At 44.2% G+C, this 26,670-nt stretch overlaps 2 protein-coding genes across 2 annotated transcripts; one reads left to right on the top strand and one right to left on the bottom strand.

Annotated features, from left to right (window-relative positions):
• On the top strand, positions 1-26,588 carry LOC115076166. The gene is made up of 3 exons (XM_029577301.1): positions 1-228; positions 25,270-25,331; positions 25,439-26,588. Exons 1-3 carry the CDS (start codon positions 220-222, stop codon positions 26,358-26,360), a joined length of 993 nt encoding a protein of 330 aa, XP_029433161.1. The 5' UTR covers positions 1-219; the 3' UTR covers positions 26,361-26,588.
• LOC115076165 (probable G-protein coupled receptor 33) lies at positions 4,220-7,756 on the bottom strand. The gene is made up of 2 exons (XM_029577300.1): positions 7,571-7,756; positions 4,220-6,653 (listed from the first exon to the last, which is right to left on the bottom strand). The coding sequence occupies exon 2, from the start codon at positions 6,647-6,649 to the stop codon at positions 5,564-5,566; it is 1,086 nt and encodes a 361-aa protein (XP_029433160.1). The 5' UTR covers positions 6,650-6,653; positions 7,571-7,756; the 3' UTR covers positions 4,220-5,563.
• Positions 26,589-26,670: the final 82 nt, after the last annotated feature.

Below are 26,670 nucleotides of genomic sequence, written 5' to 3'. Positions count from 1 at the left end.
ACATTTTTTTGCGCAGAATTCCCCCAGGAATAAACCTGAGATCATCAAGATCCAAGGAGAGGGATGACTTTCAGCCATCCTGGTGAGAAGGAGAAAAGGAGTTGGTCTCGACCCACAGAAGGGCCCAGGAACATCGACTGGAGATTTGGAAAAGAGGAGAAAAAGGATGCTGAAAAGGAGTTGAGGACTTGTGCCATTCGGGTACTGTGAGGAGGCAGCATGGAGGAGGTAGGAGATAAATGAAGGTGTAAAATGAATTCCGTCTTTGCTACTTCACCTAATTTGGGAGGGAAGCCATTAACTTTCCCTGTACCAATGGGAGGGAAGAAGTATATAACCTAAAGAACTGGATCAAATGGGTTTACCATCTTGAACTTGAGAAAGACTGTGAGAAGTCAAAGCTTACTTGGAAACACATAGTAGCACAATAATGACTGCAGAAAAGGACCAAATGGTTCATCCAGTTTCCCAGCAAGCTTCTTATGGTAGTGACTGCCGCTCCCTTCAGGTTACCCCCATGTTTCCATTAATGGTAGTAACTGCTGTTTCGTGCAGGCTACCCTCATGTTATGGTTAATGGTTAACGGTAGTAACTGCTACTCCATACAGATTTATTTATTTATTTATTTAAAGTTTTTTCTATACCGACTTTCCAATAACAGAATTATTGATCAATTCGGTTTACATTTTGAACAATAACAGTGACAAGCAAATGTCTTACAGAGAACAGGAAGAATAACTTGGAAATGAATATATGGGGTTAAACAAAGAAATACAATATACATAGCCTAATATAGGCAGAGGCAGATAACTTCTGTGTGGGGTTGATTATAGCTTTTAAGACTGTCAGGAGGTTGGGAATTGCATTTTGTACTTTTGGGCTGCCAAGGAGTTAAAGTTGAAGAATTCTTTGGGGAATTCTTTGTGATGATCTATGGAGTTCTTTGTGTTGTTCTATGGGGTATTGAATAGGGGTTCAAAGAGTTTTTAGAATTGAACTTGTCTAGTTCTTGTGTAGTTCTCTTATAGGTTGTTGACAATAGCTGATGTTCTTATATAGTTCTCTTATGGTTTGATAGAAGATGATTTAAAGGGGGACCTTGGCAGAGAAGCTTGCGCTGTCTGTTATGGAAAAGCTTGGTGGAAGAGCCAAGTTTTAAGCCTTTTTTTGAAAATAATGGGGCATTGCACTGATTTGAGTTCCGGCGGGAGCGTATTCCAGAGTTTCGGACCAGCTGTGGAGAATGCTCTTTTACTTAAAGCTGATTTCATTGGTGGTATCTGGAGATTGTTTCGGTAGGCATGTCTCACTGGTCTAGTAGAGGTGTGGAGTTGGAGAGGGGTTTTGAGCATGAGTGGGGCTAGGTTGTGTAGTGCTTTGTGTATTGATGAGAGCACTTTGAAGAGTATTCTGAAATTGACGGGCAGATTACCCCCATGTTACTATTAAGGGTAGTAAATGCCGCTCTATGCAGGTTACCCCCATGTTGCGATTAATGGTGAACGGTAGTAACTGCCATTCAATGCAAGTTACCCTCATGTTACTATTAAGAGTAGTAACTGCCGCTCAGTGTAGTAATTGCTACACCATACAGGTTAGCTCCATGTTACTGTTAAGGGTAGTAACTGCTGCTCCGTGCAGTTATCCCCAAGCTTTATAATAACCCTTACAAAAATGACTGCTAGCAACATTTTTACTGGATAATGAGCTTTCTTGATGTGCTTTGCTTATGGCCGTAGAAACAGCCCTATGCTTTTCCCCTTGTCTGCGTATCAGTACCATCTAAAGGTAAATCAAATATCCGTAAAGACTTTAATACATCACTTTACAACCAATTAGTAAATAGTATCGTTGGAAACCACCAAAGACTCTAATGTGTTTTATTTAGTAATAACTGCTCGTTTATGCTGCTATCATCAGTGCTATGTACAAGACTTTAAATTGGGAAATTACAAGTAGCAATGTGAAGGTTAACCTTGTAGTTATAGTTTCAATGTTCTCAGTGCTGGTGGCACAAAGCAGGTCGCTCATAGGTCAGAGAGGCATGTCACTTCCTCCTTCACAGATCAGAACTCTGCAGGAGATAAGAACCATGCCCCATCTTTCTTCCTTCTCCCTTTCTCATCTGCTTTCCCTGCAAGGGAAGTGCCAAACACCTAAAAATATATTCGCAGAAGTGCTGTGTCTTCTGGTGAATAAGCCACTTTGTACAAGCTGATCCTTTCGAGTACAGTTGCTCCATGATTGGTAGCTCAAATTTGTCTCGTCCTGTTTACAAATCCCACTTTTAAACACTCACCTACTGCAGAGTGGCAATGGAACACAAAGCTCAGCATGTATTCTTTTTAAAGCTGATGCTACTACATTACTAGCTGACACCATCAATGACTTATCTGCTGATATCAGCTATAGCAGGGATATCCAAACTTTTGACAAGGGGGGAGGGGGAGCACGTTGAACATTTCAAACAACTGAGAGGGCTGGGGGTTCCTTTTGGAGAGTTTACTCAGGTGAAATCGTGGCGCTCTTGGTGATGTGAAATGCTGGGGAAGGGGGAGATGTAGAGGGCAGGTACTTGGAAGGTGGAAGGGCACCCCAGTCCTCCGAGCGAATCACGACTAAAAAGTCTGTCGAGCCCCTGAAGCAGACGGGGTGCTGTCAAAACGCTGGCAGTGTCGGGCGAAGTACAGCGAGCAAGGGGACTCACCGGCATGCAAGTGAATAATCATACCGCCGATCTTAAATTGTAAGAACAACAATGTGAGCCTGCTCATTTTTTTCAAAAGAGAGAGAGTGAAACGAAGTGGATTTTACAAGTTAGCATGCTTAAAGCTATGGACATTAGTTCACAATAATAGTGCACTGAATAATTTTAAATGCAAAAGAAAAATATAAAAGAAAGTAATACAGGAAATATGAAGCCTCATTCAACTTATTATTAAAATACAATTAAAACAGTGTAGTAAATTCTTAGTGGTGGTGAGTTTTGTCCACCTCCACGTGTTGTACTGCACCGGGCAAACTTTCACCAGCTTCCATATTATTTCCCAACCTCTTTAGTGTTACTTTGGTTCCCAAAAATACAGCCCACCCCATGTCCCGAGCCATGTGGGTCACAACCCTGGAGTGCTCCTGTGGCATATTGTTACTTGGACACAGGGCTGCCTATGCAAACATGTTGCATATATATTTATTGTGGATATCCTGAAAACCTGATCAACTGAGCATCCCTGCGGGAGAGGTTTGGGAACCTCTGCCATAAACCTCAGTTCATTTTTCCCTCATGCCTTTGTAACTAAGGATCCTGTGTACTTCAGGCTTTCTAGAATTCTGCTACTGTTTTTGCCTCTACCACCTCCACTGGGAGGCTGGTCCATATATTCAGCCCTTTTCCCATAAAGAAATATTTCATTGAGTCTAACCCCTTGGAGCCATATATCATGACCTCTGGTTCTAGAAATTCATTTCCTCTGAAAAATGACATCTTGTGCATTATTTATATCTTTAAGATGTTGAATGTCTATCATATCCCGCCTCTCACCTCTTCCATAGGGTATACATATTTAGGTCCTTAAGTCTCATCTCACAGGGCTTTTTACACAGACCATTTTGGACGCCTTTCTCTGAACCACCTCCGCTCTGTCTGTCTCTCCACAGGTTTAGCCTCCAGAATTGGGCACATTACTTCAGGTGAGGTCTCGCTAATAACCTGTACAGAGGTGTTATCATCTTGTTTCCACTGGTTGTGCCTCCCCTTTGCACTCTGTCATTTCTCTGGCTCTGGCCACTGCTTTGTGGCAGGGTTGTGTTACCTGGAGATCATCAGATATGATCGTCTCAGGGTCAAGTGCTGCACTTGACCTTCACTCTGTTCAAATCCTCGCCTCTAAAATTCTATTACTTGGTAGTGATCCAGAGATGATGTTGCACATGAGCTTTTGAGACCACACAGTTCCCTTCGATAGATGCAAAAGCTTGTGTACCGCAGCATCTTTTGTATAATTCTTACATTGGCTCGATTAAATGGTATTGCACCCTGCAGAGGTTCCAGGACACATAGGACTCGTGAGAGCTGCTCTGCTTTGCTTGAAGGAATGGAGTTCTTGAGGGTGAGCGGCATATTCAGGGGCACTGCTGCCTCTGCTGGCCACTTTCTGTCAGACCAGAAGGTTAGCTAATCCTGTGGCTAAGGGGAGAACTCAGAAATAAGACACTGAAATTGAAGAAAGTCTTATTTGAGTAATTTTTACTTTGGGAGGGGAAGGAGTAAAAGCCTGAAAGAGAAATTAGCAAACATTCTGGCATAAAACAGATCATCTTCTGCTACAATGAACCTATTTTTCCCCTGTAAGGAATCTTCTGCTCCACTCCGCCTCCCTCCCTTTGTCCCCACTTTCCTGAGTCACCATTGCCTGCATATTAATTAGTCGTACCATATTTCTAATAATTTTTCAGCTCACTTTTTTACCTCATTCTCGGAGCTGTGGTCAAATTGCTTTGAGACCCCCCACCTGATGGCCAATGAGAAATTATTATTTGTATAGTGCTATTAGCTTGCATTATATACAATACAGCATCTTAAAAGAGGAATTAGATGTAGGTCCCTGCATGAACAGCCAACAATCACAATTAAGGCTGCATATAAGGTGCTCACTGAAGATCACATGGTAAGGTGGTGGAATCGGAATCCTAGGCTCTATATTTCAGAAATTTATTTTCTTATTTTGTGTTAAATTTTATTTATAAAATATTTATAGACCACACTATCTAAAAGTCTAGGCAGTATACAATAAAACATACATATTATAAAGGTAAACAGCGAACAGAACTCATGAAATGAAAAACAACAAACCATTGTGTTTGAAGGACAGGACCTTTAAGAAGGCTGTTCACTAAAACGCAGTAAATCCATGCTAACGTTAATGTGAGCAAACCTGCACAAACCAGCGAATCAGCCCATCCAAAATAATGAAACTGCAGCAATCACATGTGCGTTGATGCTGGAGAGGTAAAATTTCAAACCGTGCAAGGAGTGCAAATCTGCGGTTTCTTTTTACCTGCAGGCTGTGCATGTTTTCAAAGGAAAAAAGTTCCCTTTGGCAACTAAATCTTAAAAAGTGCAAGCACATAGACTTGCACTTATTTCCAGCAAAATTATGTATATTCACGCAAAAGTGCTTATCCTGCCTAGATTCAACCCCATAAAAGTAGATGTGTATTGGCACCAAATGGCAAACACTGCTGTTATGCACAGATTGAAAACTGCCTCAATGCTCTTAACGCTAGGCTACTTCCCACTACAGTGAAACAAGTTACGAGGTCTCAGTCCAGAGGGATATTTGTTGGAAAGAATATGAGGAAAGCATGCTCGCTGCTGCCTGTGCTGTACCAGTTTTGTGGTGGGGCGGTGTGCGTGGGTGTGAGGGTAGGTTGCACTGCCACTTCCCATGCTGTACCCGTTCTGTGATTAGGAGGTGTGGGTAGGGGAAGCTTGCCCTGGTTCTTCTCAGTTCTTCTCTTTCAGCACACTTTAAGCATCTATTTCTTTAGAGATCTTTTACTTCAAACAGGAGAACTCAGCTGAAAGGATTCAGTCATTTTTTTATGAGATGTTGGAAAACCTAAATGTTTCTCACTGTCAGAGTCCATGGAGTAAAGGTTCTCGCTGAAAGCCATCCTGAACCAGGAATGGATGGATTTCTTGAAAACATGTTTGAAGTTTTCGCCAATGAAGAGGTAAAAGATGGGGGTAAAGCAGGCATTGACACAACAAAGGATGACAGTGATCACCGACATGATGTGTAAAACTAGCATTGCAATGTCTGTTTGATATAGAAGGAGACCATGGAATATATGGTAAGGTAGCCAGCATACAAAGAAAGAGCCTGCAGCCATGATGATGACTCTTGTTGACTTGCCAGATTTTGTTAAGTGTTTCTGCTTTATCTTGGCAGACAGGATTATATAGGACACAGTCATGACAGAGAACGGAAACAGGAAACCCAACACAAGTATAAGAATGAACATTGACCAATGGACAGTCCTCCTTACATACTGTATCTCCCAACTTTTCCATTCTTCAGATACAGCATAGTTGTTCCGGCAGATGGTCTTCCCCTCTTGAGTCACAAATGTCTCTGTAAATATAAGGTTAGGGACACTGAGACACAAAGCTGTTATCCAGACTGTCACACAGATGGCTGATGCCCGATAGGTGGTTCTGTAGAATCTGGACCACAATGGATGGACCACCAACATACAGCGGTCCACACTAATGATCATGAGCAGAAAAACAGAGGAAAACATGCTCAGGGTCATCCCCGAGGACACCAGCTTGCAGCCCACTAGTCCAAACATCCAATGAGACTCTAACAGAAAGAAGACTATGCGGAACGGGATGGTAAGGGTGAAGAGCAAGTAGGCAGCAATAAGATGGCTGAACCAGATGATCATGACTGTCCGTTTCATCTTCCAACCCAGGATCCATAGATACAAACTGTTTCCTGGGAGGCCTACGATGAATGTGATGAAAAGGAAGGTAGCCTGTAGGATATTGACCACAGTTGAACCTTCTGAAGAACTGTGTGCAGTTCCATTGTCCAGCAAGGTCACTGGGACAAAAGTCAATGTCCCATTGTATGAAGCCATAGTTCTGCAACAGAACAGAAAGAATAAATAGAAGTTCTTTTAAAGTTACATACCTCCCATTCCTCCCAGAGTTGTAGTATTGTCACACCCTGATCAGTCATTCCCAATAGGGTTGCCAACAAGCTCTATATCATTAGAGTAGAGATAGGATGAGCTAATAATAACATAACATAAGAACTTGCCATACTCGGTCAGACCGAGACTCCATCAAGTCCAGCATCCTGTTTCCAACAGTGGCAATCCAGGTCACAAGTAGCTGGCAAGTAGCCAAATATTAAACAGATCCCTTGCTACTAATACCAGTAATAAGCAGTGGCTATTCCCTAAATCAATTTGATCAATAGTTTATGGATTTCTCATTCCAAGAACTTGCCCAAACCTTTTTAAACCCATTTACACTAATTGCCTTAATCACATTATCTAGCAATGAATTCCAGAGCTTCACTGTGCATTAAGTGAAAAATAATTTCACTAATTTGCTTTTAATGTGCTACTTGCTAACTTCATGGAGTGCTCTCTAGTTCTTGTACTAACTGAAAGAGTAAATAACCAATTCACATTTACCCTTCAAGTCCTTTCATGATTTTATAGACTTTTATCAAATCCCCTCTCAGCTGTCTTTTCTCCAAGCTGAACAGCCCTAACCTCTTTATCCTTTCCTCATCAGGGAAAGGCTGTGGTTTTACTCCCATAGTATCTTAGAGAAATTGAAACTGCAGTGCAGAGAAACAAGAGATAATTACTGGAGCTTGGAATCAATCCTGATTTCTAGTCATCATGAATCTGGTTTCCCAGGTCCATAAGTCATTGGCATCGTATCTTAACAATACTCATATAGGGTACCCTTATCACAGCTCACCTATAGGAAGTTTAAATTAGTTCATCCATTGCTTTATTGCACAATGAAAATCTTTTACTGACCTGAAGCTGCAGCTTTATTTTTTGGGCTGGTTTACAAGTTTTGATGTCTGGTCCATTTTCATGGCTGAATTCCTTTGAAATTCCTTTGAAATTGTGCCTTAGTGCTTCTCTCATTCAATACTCTCCTAAAGGTCTCCTTAAACCGAAGGGGTTGTACAGAGCTAAAGCTAACAACTTTCAAATCCATGTTAGAGGCAGTCTCTGACTTTGTTTCTTTGTTTTCATTTTTATATAGTGGCTTGGACAGAGGCCAGCTCATCTTTCCATTACCCAGAATTTCTAACCTCAATGAAAAGGAGAACTAGGAGGGGAACCAAGTTATTGAGGCAGAAACTGATACAGCTGAACTTCAGAAAGGCAAAAGAGGAATGGCCTGGTGGTAGTGCCATATGTTGCTATTCAGAGGGACCTGGGTTCGAGTCCCTGGTCAAGTCCTGGGCTACCTGAGTCAGCCGGACTAGTGGATACTATAGAGGAAGCATTCAGAGCTTCCTGGTGGGGAGAGAGCCAGTTGTCATGAAATGGTGACACACAGTGGCCAGATTTAAGACCCATGATTGTAGGATTCTGGAGGCAGAATTTGTGCACAGTTCCCGGTTGATATGTCACTAAACCGATAAAGACCTGTAAAATAGGAGGGAAAATCATCAGTAACTGTGAAGGTAGGCTCAGGGCTCCAAATCCCAGCTCTGATTCCAGGGAAGCCCAACAGAACATAATAAATAAAGGGCTTTATGTAGAAAGACAATTTTGGGAGCTGCATCGGTCCTGGAGAAATTTGGATTCATTGCAGGCTTGAAAGCTCTTTCATTAGAGCAATGTAAGATGCTGTACACGAGCTCCTGAAACCACTTAGGTCCCTTCTTCAGATGTGACCAAGTTATTGCAAGCTTTACCAGATATTTATCATTGGATGTGTCGCCTTTTGACTGAATCTGAAGAAGGATCCTGTATGGTCTGGAAAGCTCATGAAAGAAAGCCAGTTAAGCTGGGGTATAGCCAGAACTGAGGGGGCCCAAGGTTAAATAGGGAGAGTCACTGTGCTAGCTCCCCACCCCAACCCCCCATCTCGTACCTCATCCTATTTGGGTCTTCATGGCTGTAGCTATAAAACCCTTTAATTTCTGGCAGGACTCTGAATGGTCTTTTTCTCTCTCTCCTTGTCCTGGCTACTTTATGCAAGTGTTAATCTCTCTGCTATATGTAGCCGGTCCTCCATGTTGGTTGTTAGCCTCAAGCAGGGATTCTATGGGTCCAGGGCCATGTCTGGATGGGGAGAATGCAATTTTTTTCGGGGCCTTTTATGCTATCAGTCACAGTCTCCATTATAACTCAAACTGTAAGTATAGCATTTCCAGTAGGTACCAAATTGTCCAGATTAGGAACAAGGAAGCAGAAACCATTATGACCCCCCCCCCCCCCACACACACACAAGAGATGGAGGTTTGAATATGCTACCATTTAAGTGAAATGTAGAAAAAAAAGGGGAGGACAATGCAGCTGTGTAACATGAGCCGCCATTCCAGGAACCACAGAATGAAATTGAAAAGGTCATCAGACCCCTTAGTGGAAGGTATTTAACTGACCACTGAATAGATTAGTCAGATATTCAGGTAGGAGATTTGCATGTCACAGCCCTCTGGACTTCTGGAAAATTTGTAGGAAATATCACTAAAAAATCAGAGGATTCAAACTCCTAAATTACATAACCATGACTAGGGAGGGGATTTATGAAAGCAAACAGTCCTAGGAAGCAAACAGATTTTCACCCTAACAAGGGTATTCAGACACGTGAGTACTGAGTTCCCAGACAACAGGGGGATGACCAGGCAGGATAGAGAGGTATGCAAATGGTCTCTCTGTGGTTCTGCCTGGGGCTTGGCCTTTTGGCTGAGTGGTGACCCATATTGGGTGAGACAACAGATAAAAGCAAAAGCCAGGATGAGAGAAGGTGACTGGCCATGAGCTTAGTGGAGTTAAAATCACTGAAAGCTGAGACTGCGGAGGGCCAGAACCACTGCACACTAAAACAACCATGAGCTTGGTGGAGCTGTAAACCCAAGCCACGGAAAACCTTCCTACCAAGGGAAGAGAACCAAAGGATGGCAGTGGTCTCCCTGTTTGAGTGAGGGGACCCCAGTGGTAGATCAGGAAATCAAGCAGTCCCCCGTGAGCAAGGGAACTCCAGTGGCAGGCTGGGAGGTGGAGTTGGGCCCCCCAGGAGGGTATGGACCCCGCTGCAGACTAGGAGGTGGAATCTGGTCCCCCAGGAGGGCATGGACCCTGGCGATGGACCAGGTGGTGGGTCTCTCAGTGGAGCAGAAGGAAACTGTTTAGATACCATGAAACCCCCCCCCCCCCCCCCCCCGGCCAACACTGCTCACCAGCCCAGTTCCATCTTTTCACATGGGTGAGTCTTGAGATAAAGGGGGGAGGATAATAATAATACTTGAGAAAGCACAAATGCAAGTGGTCCCTTCTATTCTACATTGCGGTATACTGTGGGGGCCAACAACCCCAAATTGACAAATATTAAATGTTCTTGCTACCTTGTAGAAATGTATATAGTTGTATAGACTAAGAGTACTAACTACGAGTAGATAAGTGTGCTGCTTGACATCCTATTTGCAATGCACAGTCATGTAGAAATGTATATACTTGATAGTCTAATAAACCTGTATATATTTATACATACTACCAGCCTTGTTCATAGACCTATTTTTTTTCCTGGGGTGAAGGGAGGGAAATCCCACCCACTAACACCTTCTTCTCCAGGTGGAGGCACCAGGCACCAAGAATGTGAGGGCTGACTTAGTCTGCCCTAGGGGGGCTCCTGCCAGGTTGGTCACAGACCCAGGAATGCCCCGCAAAATAAGCAATCAAAGGGGCATCACAATTTAAGGGGGGTAAATATCAAGACTAACCATACAGCTCTTTCACTAGAAGCAATAGGAAAAATCAAGCAGGAGTCCCAAAATGGTATTCAAAATAAAATCTTTACTGTAACTGAAAGGATCCAAAACAGTTAAAAAAAAACCCCCAAAATCAGCACACAACAGATCACCAGAATAAAGCAGATTATTTCCGTGTCCATTGTAGATGTTCTCACAGCTCTCCTACTCCTTGCATCTTCATTCATAGAAAATATAACCTCACCAGTGAGGAGTAGGATAACTAGAGTGTGGCTTCAGTTCTGGCATAAACCGGTCAGATGGAAAAAAAAAGTATCCCCAAACAAAACTATCAAACTGGGTTTGAAAAAGTAAAAACCATTCACAAACTCAAACTGTAATCCAAATTCTCAACAATCCAAGCCTCTCGAATTATTGGCTCAAAAGCCTTATTCTTTCTCTTCACCCGAAGCTATTTACTGGCTGCCTGGGCAAAACGTTCTTTGATCCAGTCCTTTGGGATGGCGGGCGTATGCCCTTCCTTCTAGCACTGGCCAAACAAATTCAATGTCCTTTCAAAAAGTTGAAATGCTTAAATTGCCTCTTTGAGATCCTGGGGGAATCTACAGCTCTTCAACCAACTTGCTTTGAGATCTTGAAGAAATCTCTAACTCTCCAATCCAATGACTTTGAAATCCTGGAGGAATCTCTAGCTCTCTCGCCAACCCACTAAATCCCTGAACCTGCTCCAGGGGACTTTATACTCCACCGAAGCCTGTACCCCCCAAAAGGTGGGGTTAAACCAATGGGAGAAATCCCACGTAGCAAAACTCCTCCTTCTGCCCCCTGCCTACTTTTCTTTGTTTTGTAACTCACACCTGCTCTATAGCAGTAGTAAATGAAACCCTACCCCAGAGTGCCTGTCCTGCATGGGTAGGGCCATAAAAGAATCTATAACTCTTCAGGACAGGAACCCTTGCTAGCTCTTCTTTGTGCCCCTTTCCCCTTTTTGTTAGGGGGAAAGTTTTACTTTCATGGTCCAGTGCAGGAGTAACATTCTCTTTACTATATTTTCCCTTGTAGATGGGTAACTTCTTCCCTGTGTGCTACGTGCCAAAATCCACGCAGGATACACTGGGTTAGTTTCCAAAATAAAACTTTACTGTTCAGAAGTTAGGTGGATAATGGCACAATAAATATGAATCCAGCACCACAGACATTTTTTGTTACAGTTTCTCTCCTCTATCTGTTCAGGAAAGCTTATAAATAAGCAAGGGATCCATCCACCCTCATGGATTAGATAAAGTGGTGGTCCCAGTGGGCAGGGTAACCCTATGATGGTCAGGAAAATCCCTTCCAAAGATGGCCTAAATCCTGTCCATGCACTGAGAGTAAATCCTCTCTCTCCCCAGGGAGTGAAACGCCTGATGGGTATCCCTAAAGATGTAGATAGTCTCTTACTCAACATTAGTAGCTCTTTAAGACCTTTATTCTTGATCTTTTCCCTGTTCCTTTTCTGTGGGGATCCCAATGGGAATGGGATATGAAGTCCAAACAGTGGCTTGGGCTGTTTCTTTGCTCCAGGCAGGAAGGAGGGCAAAAATTTTCCCTTTGGGCAATTAACCAAAAGTCATCCCCCCAAAATACTAACACTGCAGTTGTTCCTTGCAGTGGGACACCACCTCCGAGGGCAGGTCTTCCTTATCCCTAGACATCCAAATCACAGGGTTCCCCATTCCCTGAGTCCAGGAAAGGCCCAGGTATCTAGCAAAGCTCATAACATGTGTGGCAGACCCAGTCTGGCTACCAGATGTCACCTGCCCGTATTATAACACTCTAGTAAGAAGCCATGCATACTCCTCAGTCCCTCCCACTTGGATGGTCTAGATTGGATGCCTGAAGACTATTTAGCCCAGCATGGTAATACACTGTGGGTTCAGTTTGAGTAAGCAAGGGAAGAATAAGGATGTATAAGTTCTTCACTCTGGGAGCACTGAGAGGAGAGGATCATCTTGCTGGTGGCTGAAAGGAATCAGTAAGTTTTTGCTTGGAACATTGTCTTTTTCAAACGTATTGGGGCAAAGTTAACTATTTGGGAATATTATTTAGTGTGTTTGTGCTTTTAATAGTCAGTAAGGCAGTGAATAAACAAGTTAGACTATATTTTTCAATGGTCAGTCAGTAAGGCAGCTAGTAAGCAGTAGTTAGTGTGTTTATTTTTAAAAGTCTGTAAGGCAACTAGGAAGCAGAACTGAGTGTTTGTATTTAAAAAAAAAAAAAAAAGTAGCCAGAAGCTAGAAATAAGCTAGGAGCAGTGTATACCTAAGTAAAAAGGTTGAAAAGTTCAGGTCAGTCACTCACCTTGGAAAGGTGTTGAGGTAAGGTTTGATTAGGTACCAACATTTGATAATCAAGAGAGCAGTGAGTCACTCTGGCTGACTAACTGAAGTTAGACTGTTTGGATTTCCCAACCTTCCCACCCCTTGCCCACCCACCCCTAGCTCATCCTTTAATTTATAGGCAGGTGCCACTTTCATTAAAAAAAAAAAAAAAAAACCCAACAAAAACTTTATTGAGAGTTTGATCAGTCATTTGTAGGCCACTACCAGACATATACAGGCGGATTTTAAAAGCCCTGCTCGTGTAAATCCGCCCGGATTTATGCGAGTAGGGCCTTGCGCGCCGGCGCGCCTATTTTCCATAGGCCGCCGGCGTGCGCAGAGCCCTGGGACGCGTGTAGGTCCTGGGGTTTGTCGAAGGGGGCGTGTCGGGGGCGTTTCGTGGGGGCGGGACCCGATGATGCAGCGTTTCGGGGGTGGGACCAAGGGCGTGGTGCCGGCCCGGGGGCGTGGTCCAGGCCTTCGGACCAGCCCCCGGGTCGGAGCACGGCGCGCCAGCAGTCCACTGGCGCGCGTAGATTTACGTCTGCTTCTCGCAGGCGTAAATATACGGACAAAGGTAAGGGGGGGGTTTAGATAGGGCCGGGGGGGGGTGGGTTAGGTAGAGGAAGGGAGGGGAAGGTGAGGGGAGGGCGAAAGAGAGTTCCCTCCAAGGCCGCTCCGATTTCGGAGCGGCCTCGGAGGGAACGGTGACAGGCTGCGCGGCTCGGCGCACGCCGGCTGCCCAAAATCGGCAGCCTTGCGCGCACCAATCCAGGATTTTAGAAGATACGCGCGGCTACGCGCGTATCTTATAAAATCCAGCGTACTTTTGTTTGCGCCTGGTGCGCAAACAAAAGTACGCGAACGCGCTTTTTAAAAAAATCTACCCCATAGTGAATTCACTAATACATTTCAAGGACGTTAATTAGACACATTCCTACTCCCATAGCAACCTAAAACTTAACTAGGAACTGAACAAAATTGAGATAAAGGCAGCAGCCCAGCAGCAAGAGGGGGGATTCCTAGTCTTTTGCATCGAGTGTCACATGTATGATTTTTTACCTGTCGGTGAGAAGTTGTACATGTGCATGCAATGCAAAGAGCTCCTGGCTCTCAGAGAACGAGTCCGATCTCTGGAGGCTAGAGTGGCAGACCTGGAGGAGCTGAGGCAGACAGAGAGGTATATAGATGAGACCTTCGGGGACATAGTAGCCAAGTCCCAACTTCAGACTGGCAGCCCTGTTGCTGCCTTGGAGGAAGAAGGTCTCATGATTGGAGAGCATCAACCGGGTGCAGCAGGAAAGGATCCTGTAGCAAGGACCTGCTCTCCAGGTGCATTGTCCTTTCGCACTGAGGATATCTCCCCAAGGCCTACTGCCCAGGAGGGAAGGGTTAGGTTGGCTGTCATAGTTGGTGATTCAATTATTAGGAATGTAGATAGCTGGGTGGCTGGTGGGTGTGAGGATCGCCTGGTAACATGCCTACCTGGTGCGAAGGTGGCAGACTTTACGCGTCACCTAGATAGGATTTTAGACAGTGCTGGGGAGGAGCCAGCTGTCGTGGTACATGTGGGCACCAACGACACAGGAAAATGTGGGACGGAGGTTCTGGAAGCCAAATTTAGGCTCTTAGGTAGAAAGCTTAAATCCAGAACCTCCAGGGTAGCATTCTCTGAAATGCTCCCTGTACCACGCGCAGGTCACCAGAGACAGGCAGAGCTCCGGAGTCTCAATGCGTAGATGAGACGATGGTGCAAGGAAGAGGGATTCAGTTTTGTTAGAAACTGGGAAACCTTTTGGGGAAGGGGGAGTCTCTTCCGAAGGGATGGGCTCCACCTTAACCAGGGTGGAACCAGACTGCTGGCGTTAACCTTTAAAAAGGAGATAGAGCAGCTTTTAAACTAGAACAAAGGGGAAAGCTGACAGTCGCTCAGCAGTGCATGGTTCAGGGAGAGGTATCTTCAAAGGATACTAATGATGCATTAGGATTAGGGCATCCCGACAGTGAGGTTCCAATAATTAGAAAAGTAGTCCAACTGCCACCTGAGCTAAAAAATTCCAACTTATCTCTATCAATTAAAAAGCAGAATGAAAATACAAACAAAAACCAAACTTTGAAATGTTTGTATGCTAATGCCAGAAGTCTAAGAAATAAGATGGGAGAATTAGAATGTATAGCAGTGAATGATGACATAGACTTAATTGGCATCTCATAGATATGGTGGAAGGAGGATAACCAATGGTACATTGCTATACCGGGGTACAAATTATATCGCAATGATAGAGAGGAGCACCCGGGAGGCGGTGTGGTGCTTTATGTCCAGGATGGCATAGAGTCCAACAGGATAAACATCCTGCATGAGACTAAATGCAAAATTGAATCTTTATGGGTAGAAATCCCTTGTGTGTTGGAGAAGACTATAGTGATATGAGTATACTACCGTCCACCTGGTCAAGATGTTGAGACGGACAGTGAAATGCTAGGAGAAATTAGGGAAGCTAACCAAATTGGTAGTGTGGTAATAATGGGAGACTTCAATTACCCCAATATTGACTGGGTAAATGTATTATTGGGATACGCTAGAGAGATAATGTTCCTGGATGGAATAAATGATAGCTTTATGGAGCAATTGAAACATAGAAACATAGAAACATAGAAATGACGGCAGAAGAAGACCGAATGGCCCATCCAGTCTGCCCAGCAAGCCTCACACATTTTTTCTCTCATTCTTATCTGTTTCTCTTAGCTCCTTGTTCTATTCCCCTTCCACCCCCACCATTAATGTAGAGAGCAGTGATGGAGCTGCATCCAAGTGAAATATCTAGCTTGATTAGTTAGGGGTAGTAGGGGCAGTAACTGCTGCGATAAGCAAGCTACACCCATGCTTATTTGTTTTACCTAGACTATGTTGTACAGCCCTTGTTGGTTTTTTTTTTTCTTCTCCCCTGCCGTTGAAGCAGAGAGCCATGCTGGATATGCATTGAAAGTGAAGTATCAGGCACATTTGGTTTGGGGTAGTAACCGCCGTAACAAGCCAGCTACTCTTCGCTTTGTGATTGCGAATCCTTTTTTTCTTCACCCCTGTCGTTGAAGCTATGCAGGATATGCGTGAAGCATCAGTTTTTTGTTTTTGTTTTTTTTTCCCCTGCCGTTGAAGCAGAGAGCTATGCTGGAAATGCGTGATGTATCAGTCTTTCTCCCATGCCGATGAAGCAGAGAACCATGCTGGATATGCATGGAAAGTGAAGTATCAGGCACATTTGGTTTGGGGTAGTAACCGCCGTAACAAGCCAGCTACTCCCCGCTTTTTGAGTGCGAACCCTTTTTCTTCTCCCTTGCCGTTATAGCAGAGAGCTCTGCTGGATGTGTGAAGTATCAGTTATTCTTCTCCCCTGTCAGTTATTCTTCTCCCCTGTCATTGAAGCAGAGAGCTATGCTGTATATGCATTGAAAGTGAAGTATCAGGCATATTTGGTTTGGGGTAGTAACCGCCGTAACAAGCCAGCTACTCCCCTCTTTGTGAGTGCAAATCCTTTTTTCCATTACCTCTTGTTGTTGAAGCTTAGAGCGATGTAGGAGTCACAGTAAGCATGTGTATGTTTATTTAATAAGGGTATTGTGTCAATAGCCATCATTCTGGCGAGTCACCCACTCTTCATTGGCGGCCTCTTGACTTTATGGATCCGCAGTGTTTATCGCACGCCCCTTTGAAGTCTTTCACAGTTCTGGTCTTCACCACTTCCTCCGGAAGGGCATTCCAGGCATCCACCACCCTCTCCGTGAAGAAATACTTCCTGACATTGGTTCTGAATCTTCCTCCCTGGAGCCTCAAATCGTGACCCCTGGTTCTGCTGATTATTTTCCTACGGAAGAGGTTTGTCATTGTTTTTGGATCATTAAAACCTTTCAAGTATCTGAAAGTCTGTATCATATCACCTCTGCTCCTCCTTTCCTCCAGGGTGTACATATTTAGATTCTTCAATCTCTCCTCGTACGTTCAGGAACCGATGAGAAAGGAAACAATTTTAGATCTAATTCTCAGAGGATCACAGTATTTGGTGAGAGAGGTAACGGTGGTGGGGCTGCTTGGCAATAGTGATCATAATATGATCAAATTTGAATTAACGACTAGAAGAGGAACAGTAAGCAAATCCACGGTCTCGTGCTAAACTTTCAAAAGGGAAACTTTGATAAAATGAGAAAACTGTTAGAAAAAAACTGAAAAAATCAGCAACAAAAGTAAAAAGTGTGCAAGAGGCGTGGGCATCATTAAAAAATACCATTCTAGAAGTACAGTCCAGATGTATTCCACACATTAAGAAAGGTGGAAAGAAGGCAAAACGATTACCGGCATGGTTAAAAGGGGAGGTGAAAGAAGCTATTTTAGCCAAAAGATCTTCATTCAAAAATTGGAAGAAGGATCCAACAGAAGAAACTAGGATAATGCATAAATGATGGCAAGTTAAATGTAAGACATTGATAAGACTGATGTGACTGTTGTCATGAATGTCGGTATATAAAAAACCTAAATAAATAAAAATAAATAAATAAGGCAGACTAAGAGAGAATTTGAAATGAAGTTGGCTGTAGAGGCAAAAACTCACAGTAAAAACTTTTAAAAATATATCCGAAGCAGAAAGCCTGTGAGGGAGTCAGTTGGACCGTTAGATGATATCCTTTCGTGGATTGCAAACTGGCTAAAAGACAGGAAACAGAGAGTAGGATTAAATGGACAATTTTCTCAGTGGAAGGGAGTGGGCAGTGGAGTGCCTCAGGGATCTGTACTGCGAACCTTACTTTTCAATATATTTATAAATGATCTGGAAAGAAATACGACGAGTGAGATAATCAAATTTGCAGATGATACAAAATTGTTCAGAGTAGTTAAATCACAAGCAGATTGTGAAAAATTGCAGGAAGAACTTGTGAGACTGGAAAATTGGGCATCAAAATGGCAGATGAAATTTAATGTGGATAAGTGCAAGGTGATGCATATAGGGAAAAATAACCCATGCTATAGTTATACAATGTTAGGTTCCATATTAGGTGCTACAACCCAAGAAAGAGATCTAGGCATCATAGTGGATAACACATTGAAATCGTCATTTCAGTGTGCTGCGGCAGTCAAAAAAGCAAACAGAATGTTGGGAATTATTAAAAAGGGAATGGGTGAATAAAACGGAAAATGTCATAATGCCTCTGTATTGCTCCATGGTGAGACTGCACCTTGAATACTGTGTACGATTCTGGTCACCGCATCTCAAAAAAGATATCATTGCGATGGAGAAGGTACAGAGAAGGGCTACCAAAATTATAAGGGGAATGGAACAGCTCCCCTATGAGGAAAGACTGAAGAAGTTAGGACTTTTCAGCTTGTAGAAGAGATGGCTGAGAGGGGATATGATAGAAGTGTTTAAAATCATGAGAAGTCTAGAACGGGTAGATGTGAATCAGTTATTTACTCTTTCGGTTAATAGAAAGACTAGGGGGCACTCCACAAAGTTAGCATGTGGCACATTTAAAAGTAATCGGAGAAAATTCTTTTTCACTCAACGCAGAATTACTTTGGAATTTGTTGCCAGAGGATGTGGTTAGTGCAGTTAGTATAGCTGTGTTTAAAAAAGGATTGGATAAGTTCTTGGAGGATAAGTCCATTACCTGCTATTAATTAAGTTGACTTAGAAAATAGCCACTGCTATTACAAGCAACTGTAACATGGAATGGACTTAGTTTTTGGGTACTTGCCAGGTTCTTATGGCCTGGATAGGCCACTGTTGGAAACAGGATGCTGGGCTTGATGGACCTTTGGTCTGACCCAGTATGGCATGTTCTTATGTTCTTATGTTCTTATGTTCTGGTGAGGCCTCCCAGCTTCACCCAGAAGGAGTTTCTTTTAGAAGTGATAGGTCATTGTACACTCCCTGCCAGATGGTCCCTCGCCTACTAATTTACAGATGGACCAATACAGTAAGGATGCGTAAGAAACAGTGCGGCAGAGCCGGGCGCACCCTTGTTTGCCACGCGCACATCTTGCTTCACAAGCCGCTGAATTCAGTATTCAAATTAGACGCAAATCCAAGCGGCGTCCAAAGCGCGTCAATGAAGCGATAAGCGCTCGCAATCCATTTTACTGTATAGAGCGGTAGGCAGCGCCTATACAGTATCCAGGGTGCGCTGGTACCTGTCATTTCAAATGTCATTTGGAATGTCATTTGAAATGTCATTCCACCAGGTAAGTGGATGGTTCTTTTCTACAGACCCTGCTACCTTGAGCACCCAGCCAGACTTCCATGCCGCGACCTTGGACGTCCGGCCGGGCGCCCGATCGGACATCTGCTTGGACGTCCGGCCGGGTGCCCCATCCATCCGGCCGGGCGCCCAATCATGGACTCCAGGATACAGGCGCAAAGGTCCATGAACGGACGCTACCTTGAGTGCCCGGCCGGATGTCCAAGCCACGACCTTGGATGTCCAGCCGGGCGCACAAGGCAGCGCGGCCTCCGATCACTTTCAATGCATATCCAGCATAGCTCTCTGCTTCAACGGCAGGGGAGAAGAATAACTGATACTTCACACATCCAGCAGAGCTCTCTGCTTCAACGGCAGGGGAGAAGAAAAAACAACCAATAAGGGCTGTATAACATAGTCTGGGTACAACAAATAAGCATGGGTGTAGCTTGCTTATTGCGGCGGTTACTACCCCTACTGCCCCTAACTAATGAAGCTACATATTTCACTTGGATACAGCTCCATCACTGCTCTCTACATTAATGGTGGGGGTGGAAGGGAAATAGAACCAAGAGCTAAGAGAAACAGATAAGTATGAGAGAAAAAATGTGTGAAGCTTGCTGGGCAGACTGGATGGGCCGTTTGGTCTTCTTCTGCCGTCATTTCTATGTTTCTATGTTTCTATGTTCATGATTCTGCTTTCTTCTTACTCCTACTTTAGTATCACAAGCATTACATTGTTTGCTTCAAATGGCTGTCTTGGTCATGCAGCAATTTTTGGCATCGACATGTGAGTCATTGCAGTAGCCACTAGCTTGAGTGCTGCAGTGCACAGTGCACACTGCACAATATTGCATTGGCCAGGTTGAAAGATGTGTGAATGGTCAGTAGCCATGGTTGAAGCCTTGACGTTGGCGCTACTGCTCACAAGTATACAACTTGTGCTAATTCAGCCAGACTGAATGTTTTATGGAAGTGTATGACTAACTTAGTTACTACTAAAACACTGAAATGTGTTGGATTATAATAGACGTACATCCGTACATGTCTGCTCTCTGTAATTTAGTAGAACCATACTATTTAATTTTGGAATAATTACATTTTAAAAAATGTATAATATTTATTTTTTCAATTATAAATAAAATATAATGTATTTTCCTTTATTTTGTTTAAAAAAAAAAATGAGTGGAGGAGCCCAGGCCAAGGCGAAATATGATGCCTTGACTTCATGATGTTGCAGCAGGGTCAGACTCATGTGGAGAGGAGGGTGCCGCCACCGGAGGAGCCTGCTCTGGAGCAGAGGGAACTGGCACCTCCTCCTCATGAGGCATCTCGTGAGGAGGAGAAGCCATTTCCCTCTGCTCCTGTGGGGCCTCCTCCAGGGCTGACAACCTCCTCTCCACATTGCTGACACTCTCTTGAACGTCAGAGACCTTCTGCTGCAACATCATGAAGTCGGCATCATATTTCGCCTTGAACTGCCGTACTTCCTGCAGGATCTCCTCCAGCTTTGAAAACTGTGCACAGCATTTACAGCTAGAAGGAGATCCTGGAGGAAGTACGGCAGTAGTAGTGCTGGTGCTGGTGCTGGCGCTGCTGGGCCGCCGGGCCACCGGAGTTTCCTCTTGTCCTGTAAAGAAATGTAAAAAAAAAATAATTCAACATGAGACACAGAACAATACATTACATACATTACATAGTCAGATATGACAAATAAATAAGCAAATACTGGATGCGTGCGAGCAAGTTTATAAAATAATCTACCCCTTACTTAGTTTATTGACCTTGAGGGTTATAGAAAAATGAGGAGTCCATCGCAGGGGAGAAGGAGGGAGGGGGAGAGTGAAGGGATATCAAATCAATCAACATAGATTAGAGATAATACATAAGTTGAAGGATTGGAAGGAGAAATAATAGTCACTCTCAGGTTACACAGAATATGATGGTAGGAGGTACACTACAAACCTCTTCTTTTCTTTCACCTTCAATTCTTTAGTTTACTCTCATAGCCACTCAGTGTCATTTAATATATACAAATAAATAAATAAATAAATACACACATCCCCCCATTCCCCAGCCACTATAACTGACTGATGTAAAAAAAAAAGATTTTGTTTTTCAGCCTCAAATAATTTACTACTGTACTGGCCAAGATATATTATTACCTAGACCACTAGTCATCGGCGCTGGTGCCTCCATCCTCCTCTGGTGGCAGTTCTGCCTCCTGCTAGGCCCAGGAAGCCCCTCCTCGTCCCTGCCTGGGTGTGGTTCTGTACAAGACAAATCAAAATTCAGAGAACAACAGTTAAAATTTTAAAAACAAGAATGAGATGAGACACAATGATTCATTCACTGTTATAGTAAACAAACATAATTAAACACAAATTCCATTACAATTAATTGAATAGTTGTGTAATGTGTTGTTCTTGTGTAGTATTCTGAAAACAACCTACCAGGCAAGGAACGGGGCAAGGTTCGGCGGATCTCATCGAGCCACCTACCCTCGTGCAATCGCAAATGGCGACCTGAAAATTAGAGGAATATACAGGAAAAAGAATAACATTGATTAATTATTACAACATGCCCATGTTTTGCCTTGACCTAATAGATTATTTTTTATGCAACATACAAAAGTTAGTAATAACAAAATACTATTTAATTTATATTTCAATGTGGCTTTCAAAAACATCCCAAATACCACCATTTCAAAACGATAAATATAAATATCAATAATATACCACAGATAATTGTATTTCCTTTGTAGTCTAGTTATTAAGTATTAATACTAGTATAGTATAGGATAAGGGTGGTACACTAGTAGCTAGCTAGCTAGTAGCTACTAGTATTTCTGTTTTTTTAAAATATATTTACTTAACATTATAACTTTTATTACTTATAGTAGTTAATTATTACTTTATAATTATATAACTCACTCTATGCTACTAGCTACTGTAGCTAGTATTACTATCATACTCTATTCAATTTTCAATGACAAAATAATATACATAATTTATAATTAAATAATATGATCAACATTATTATTTCTCACCTTTTTTAGGTCTTCAACCTCATGAGGGTAGGAGGCCCACCGGCAAAACTCCTCCTGGAGAGAGGCCCAGGCAGCAGTCTCCATTTCAAGATTTGGCTTGCTGCCTGGGGGGGTGTAGAGGTTCCTCTCATCCAGGAGGATGAGCCGAGCCAGGAGGTCCACATCTTCCTGGGTAAAGTGGGGCTTCCTGGACCTTGCTGCCACCTTGGAGGAGGACGGTGGGGAGGAGTCTGACTCCCTCTCCCTGTCATCTCCGGACTCCCTTTCATATTCCATCCTACCATGAGAAAATAAAAAAGAAGATGAAAAAAAGTATGTGCTATAGGACATCTGTTTGTTCAGAAGCTCACACACTAATGCAGGGAGGGTCGGGAAGCTCCCCCCCTGTGAAGCCAGCCTCTCACTAGTAATGCAGGGAGGGAGCTGTCTCAGCCTTCACCCCTCACCCACACACCATTCACTGGCTGGGACATGGGGGAGGGGAGGAGTGAGGGACGGGCAGTTCCCCCCCTGTTTGTGAAGCCAGCCTCTCACTGGTAATGCAGGGAGGGAGCTGTCTCAACCTTCACCCCTCACCCACACACCATTCACTGGCTGGGACATGGGGGAGGGGAAGAGTGAGGGTCGGGCAGCTCCCCCCCTGTCTGTGAAGCCAGCCTCTCAGGGAGGGAGCTGTCTCAGCCTTCACCCCTCAACCACACACACCATTCACTGGCTGGGACATGGGGGAGGGGAGGAGTGAGGGTCGGGCAGCTCCCCCCCCCTGTCTGTGAAGCCAGCCTCTCACTAGTAATGCAGGGAGGGAGCTGTCTCAGCCTTCACCCCTCACCCACACACCATTCACTGGCTGGGACATGGGGAAGGGGAGGAGTGAAGGTCGGGCAGCTCCCCCCCTGTCTGTGAAGCCAGCCTCTCACTAGTAATGCAGGGAGGGAGCTGTCTCAGCCTTCACCCCTCACCCACACACCATACACTGGCTGGGACATGGGGGAGGGGAAGAGTGAGGATCGGGCAGCTCCCCCCCTGTCTGTGAAGCCAGCCTCTCAGGGAGGGAGCTGTATCAGCATTCACCCCTCAACCACACACCATTCACTGGCTGGGACATGGGGGAGGGGAGGAGTGAGGGTCAGGCAGCTCCCCCCCTGTCTGTGAAGCCAGCCTCTCACTAGTAATGCAGGGAGGGAGCTGTCTCAGCCTTCACCCCTCACCCACACACAGCATTCACTGGCTGGGACATGGGGGAGGGGAAGAGTGAGGGTCGGGCAGCTCCCCCCCTGTCTGTGAAGCCAGCCTCTCAGGGAGGGAGCTGTCTCAGCCTTCACCCCTCAACCACACACACCATTCACTGGCTGGGACATGGGGGAGGGGAGGAGTGAGGGTCGGGCAGCTCCCCCCCTGTCTGTGAAGCCAGCCTCTCACTAGTAATGCAGGGAGGGAGCTGTCTCAGCCTTCACCCCTCACCCACACACCATTCACTGGCTGGGACATGGGGGAGGGGAAGAGTGAGGGTCGGGCAGCTCCCCCCCTGTCTGTGAAGCCATCCTCTCAGGGAGGGAGCTGTCTCAGCCTTCACACCTCAACCACACACCATTCACTGGCTGGGACATGGGGGAGGGGAGGAGTGAGGGTCAGGCAGCTCCCCCCCTGTCTGTGAAGCCAGCCTCTCACTAGTAATGCAGGGAGGGAGCTGTCTGACACTGACAATCTCTGTGTTAAACTTTTTTTTCACGAAATTAGCATAAAATAAAATGAAGTACTTTGTGTGTTAAATTTTTAATTTCCCCTAATGTAACTTCATTTAATATTATTTTTATATTATTTTATGCTACTTTACCGAAAAAAAGTGCATTAACTATTTAACTTAACCAACTAAGTAACTAGTAAAGTAATACTGTATAAAAACTAAAACAAAACCTTATATATTTATATATAATATACACTTACAGTGGTAGAGAGAGAAGTTGATGATGAGAGTCTCTGTAGTCTGTCTGTAGTAGTAGTCACAGTCACTCAGTGTCAATCACTCACAGTCTCTGTCCAATTAGTAAGTGCGTGTTTCTTACTTAGTGCGTGTATTTGAAGCAAAATGGCCCCTGGGGACCCCACAGAGCATGCTCAAGGTAGTGCGCACTAACTTTAGTTAGTGCGCACACAGTCTTCCCTTGTGCGCACTAACTCGCATTAGTGCGCACTACCTACAGATGAGTTAAAGTAATGGTTCTACATTCCCATTGGCTGTTTTCAAGGTGGTGTGAACCAGTGGGAACCCAGAACCATACCTCTAGCAAACGAACTCCTTATAAATTGATACGTTTTAACTTTTACGTTGCAGTTTTTGGTAGTGCGCACTAACGCCCCGATAGTGCGCAGTCAGCCCGTTAGTGCGCACTAACTCCGTTCGTTAAAAAAAAAAAAAAAACGACACGTGGGAAAACTAAATTTTAAAACGAAGCGGCTGATCGAAGCCCAACCCGATACCTAACAACGATGCACATCTCTAGTACGCACATAGATGAACCAAAGGGACGCCCAATTGTAGGCTCGATCCTTGAGCGCCCGAGCCTAAGCATACAGAAAAGTTGATAGCTGTAGGGAAATGGCAGATCCAAAGGGACATACTGCAACAAACTTTTCAGGCGCACAAGGCTGAAGCCTAGAATTAGGCGTCCCTTTGGTTCCGCCATGTGCGTTCTGCTACACACTTTTCAGGGCGCTCAAGGCTGAAGCCTAGAATTAGGCGTCCCTATGGATCCGCCATTTCCCTACAGCTACCAACTTTACTGTTCACTTAGGCTCGGGTGCTCAAGGATCGAGCCTACAATTGGGCGTCCCTTTGGATCCGCCTAAGCGAACAGAAAAGTTGGTAGCTGTAGGGAAATGGCGGATCCATAGGGACGTACTGCAACAAGCTTTTCAGGTGATCAAAGCTGAAGCCTAGAATTAGGCAACCCTATGGATCCGCCATTTTCCTACAGCTTAACTTTTCAGGCATTCAAGGCTGAACATGGACGTTCCCGCCATTTTTCCCGCCTTTTTGGAAATGGAGTTTCCAATTGGTGACATCAGCAAACTGTCATAATCCTACCATGAATGTGTATATAAGTCGCTTCTCTGAATGAAAAAGTCCTTTTTGAATTTGTTTTGGACTAGGACACACCGTGTACAACTGTTCCGTCGGATATCTATCTGGAGATTGGCAAGGCTTTCAGCAGGTAAGCATAGCAATGCACGCTTCTTTCTTTCTGGTGTACGCTGAAGCCTAGAATTAGGCGTTCCTTGTACTGCTCCATGTGCCTATGCTATTTTTCTATGCACTTAGGCTTGGGCGCTCATGGATGAAGCCTAGAATTAGGCATCCCTTTGGTTCCGCCGCTGGCCATGGACATTGGAAGGTAACATGGTCGGCGAACATGGGTGTTCCCGCCTTTTTCTCGCTACCCTCCACGGCCTCGCTATCCATGGTGGCTGCTCTGTTTTTAATTTTCCTGTTTGCAATATATGTTCACCTCTTTTTTCCTGTAATTATTTGTTTGTTTATGAGCGAATGGATGAAGCCTAGAATTAGGCGTCCCTTTGGTTCCGCCACTGGCCATGGACGTTGGAAGGTATTGGTAACATGGCCGGCAAACATGGACGTTCCCGCCTTTTTCTCGCTACCCTCCACGGCCTCGCTATCCAACATGGTGTCAGGTCTGTTTTTCATTTTCCTGTTTGCAATGTATGTTCACCTCTTCTTTCCGGTAATTATTTGTTTGTTTATGATTTGCACGGTGAGTGTCTGCTGTATACGTGCCTCTCTTCTTAGCAGATATTCTGTTTTTGATGTTTGTTATTTTCACTGTTACCTGTATATGTTACCCTCTTCTTTGCATTTATTCTATTTTTTATGTTTGTTATTTTCAGTACCTGTGTATGTAACCCTCTTCTTTGCATTTATTCTGTTTTTGATGTTTAGGTTTAGACTCTTGGCTGTATGCTCTCCATTGTGTCCTGTACCTTTGCTGTCATTTGGTACATTTTCATCACTGTCATTAACCCCTTTTCCCCTTGTTATTTTCTCCGATTCAGGCAATGATGCCCGGAAAACATTGCATTGCACAGGTAGAGGTGGAGCCCGCAGACCGGCAACCAGTAGTGGAAGGCTCTTCTGGCTGTTGCTTGATGCCATACATGGGCCTCAATATTTTCTAGTATATTTTATTAGTACTGATTTAGTTAATTTCCGTCATGTTGTTCATTAATCACGGGCTCTTTTTTTACCGTTCAGTATAAATATGCCAGGAAAGCGCACAATCGCTGAGGTAGAGGAGCATGCTGCAGCACAGCTGTTGTTCTTATGTTCCTGTTGTTCCAGCATAGCTGGAACAACAGGAACATAAGAACATAAAAAAATGCCATACTGGGTCAGACCAAGGGTCCATCAAGCCCAGCATCCTGTTTCCAACAGAGGCTAATCCAGGCCATTAGAACTTGGCAAGTACCCAAAAATTAAGTCTATTCCATGTTACCATTGCTAATGGCAGTGGCTATTCTCTAAGTGAACTTAATAGC

The sequence above is a fragment of the Rhinatrema bivittatum genome, chromosome 14, assembly GCF_901001135.1.
Source record: "Rhinatrema bivittatum chromosome 14, aRhiBiv1.1, whole genome shotgun sequence".
Classification (NCBI taxonomy): Eukaryota; Metazoa; Chordata; class Amphibia; order Gymnophiona; family Rhinatrematidae; genus Rhinatrema; species Rhinatrema bivittatum.
The sequence above is the reverse complement of the archived record's forward strand: the minus strand, read 5'-3'. Positions and strand labels throughout refer to the sequence as shown.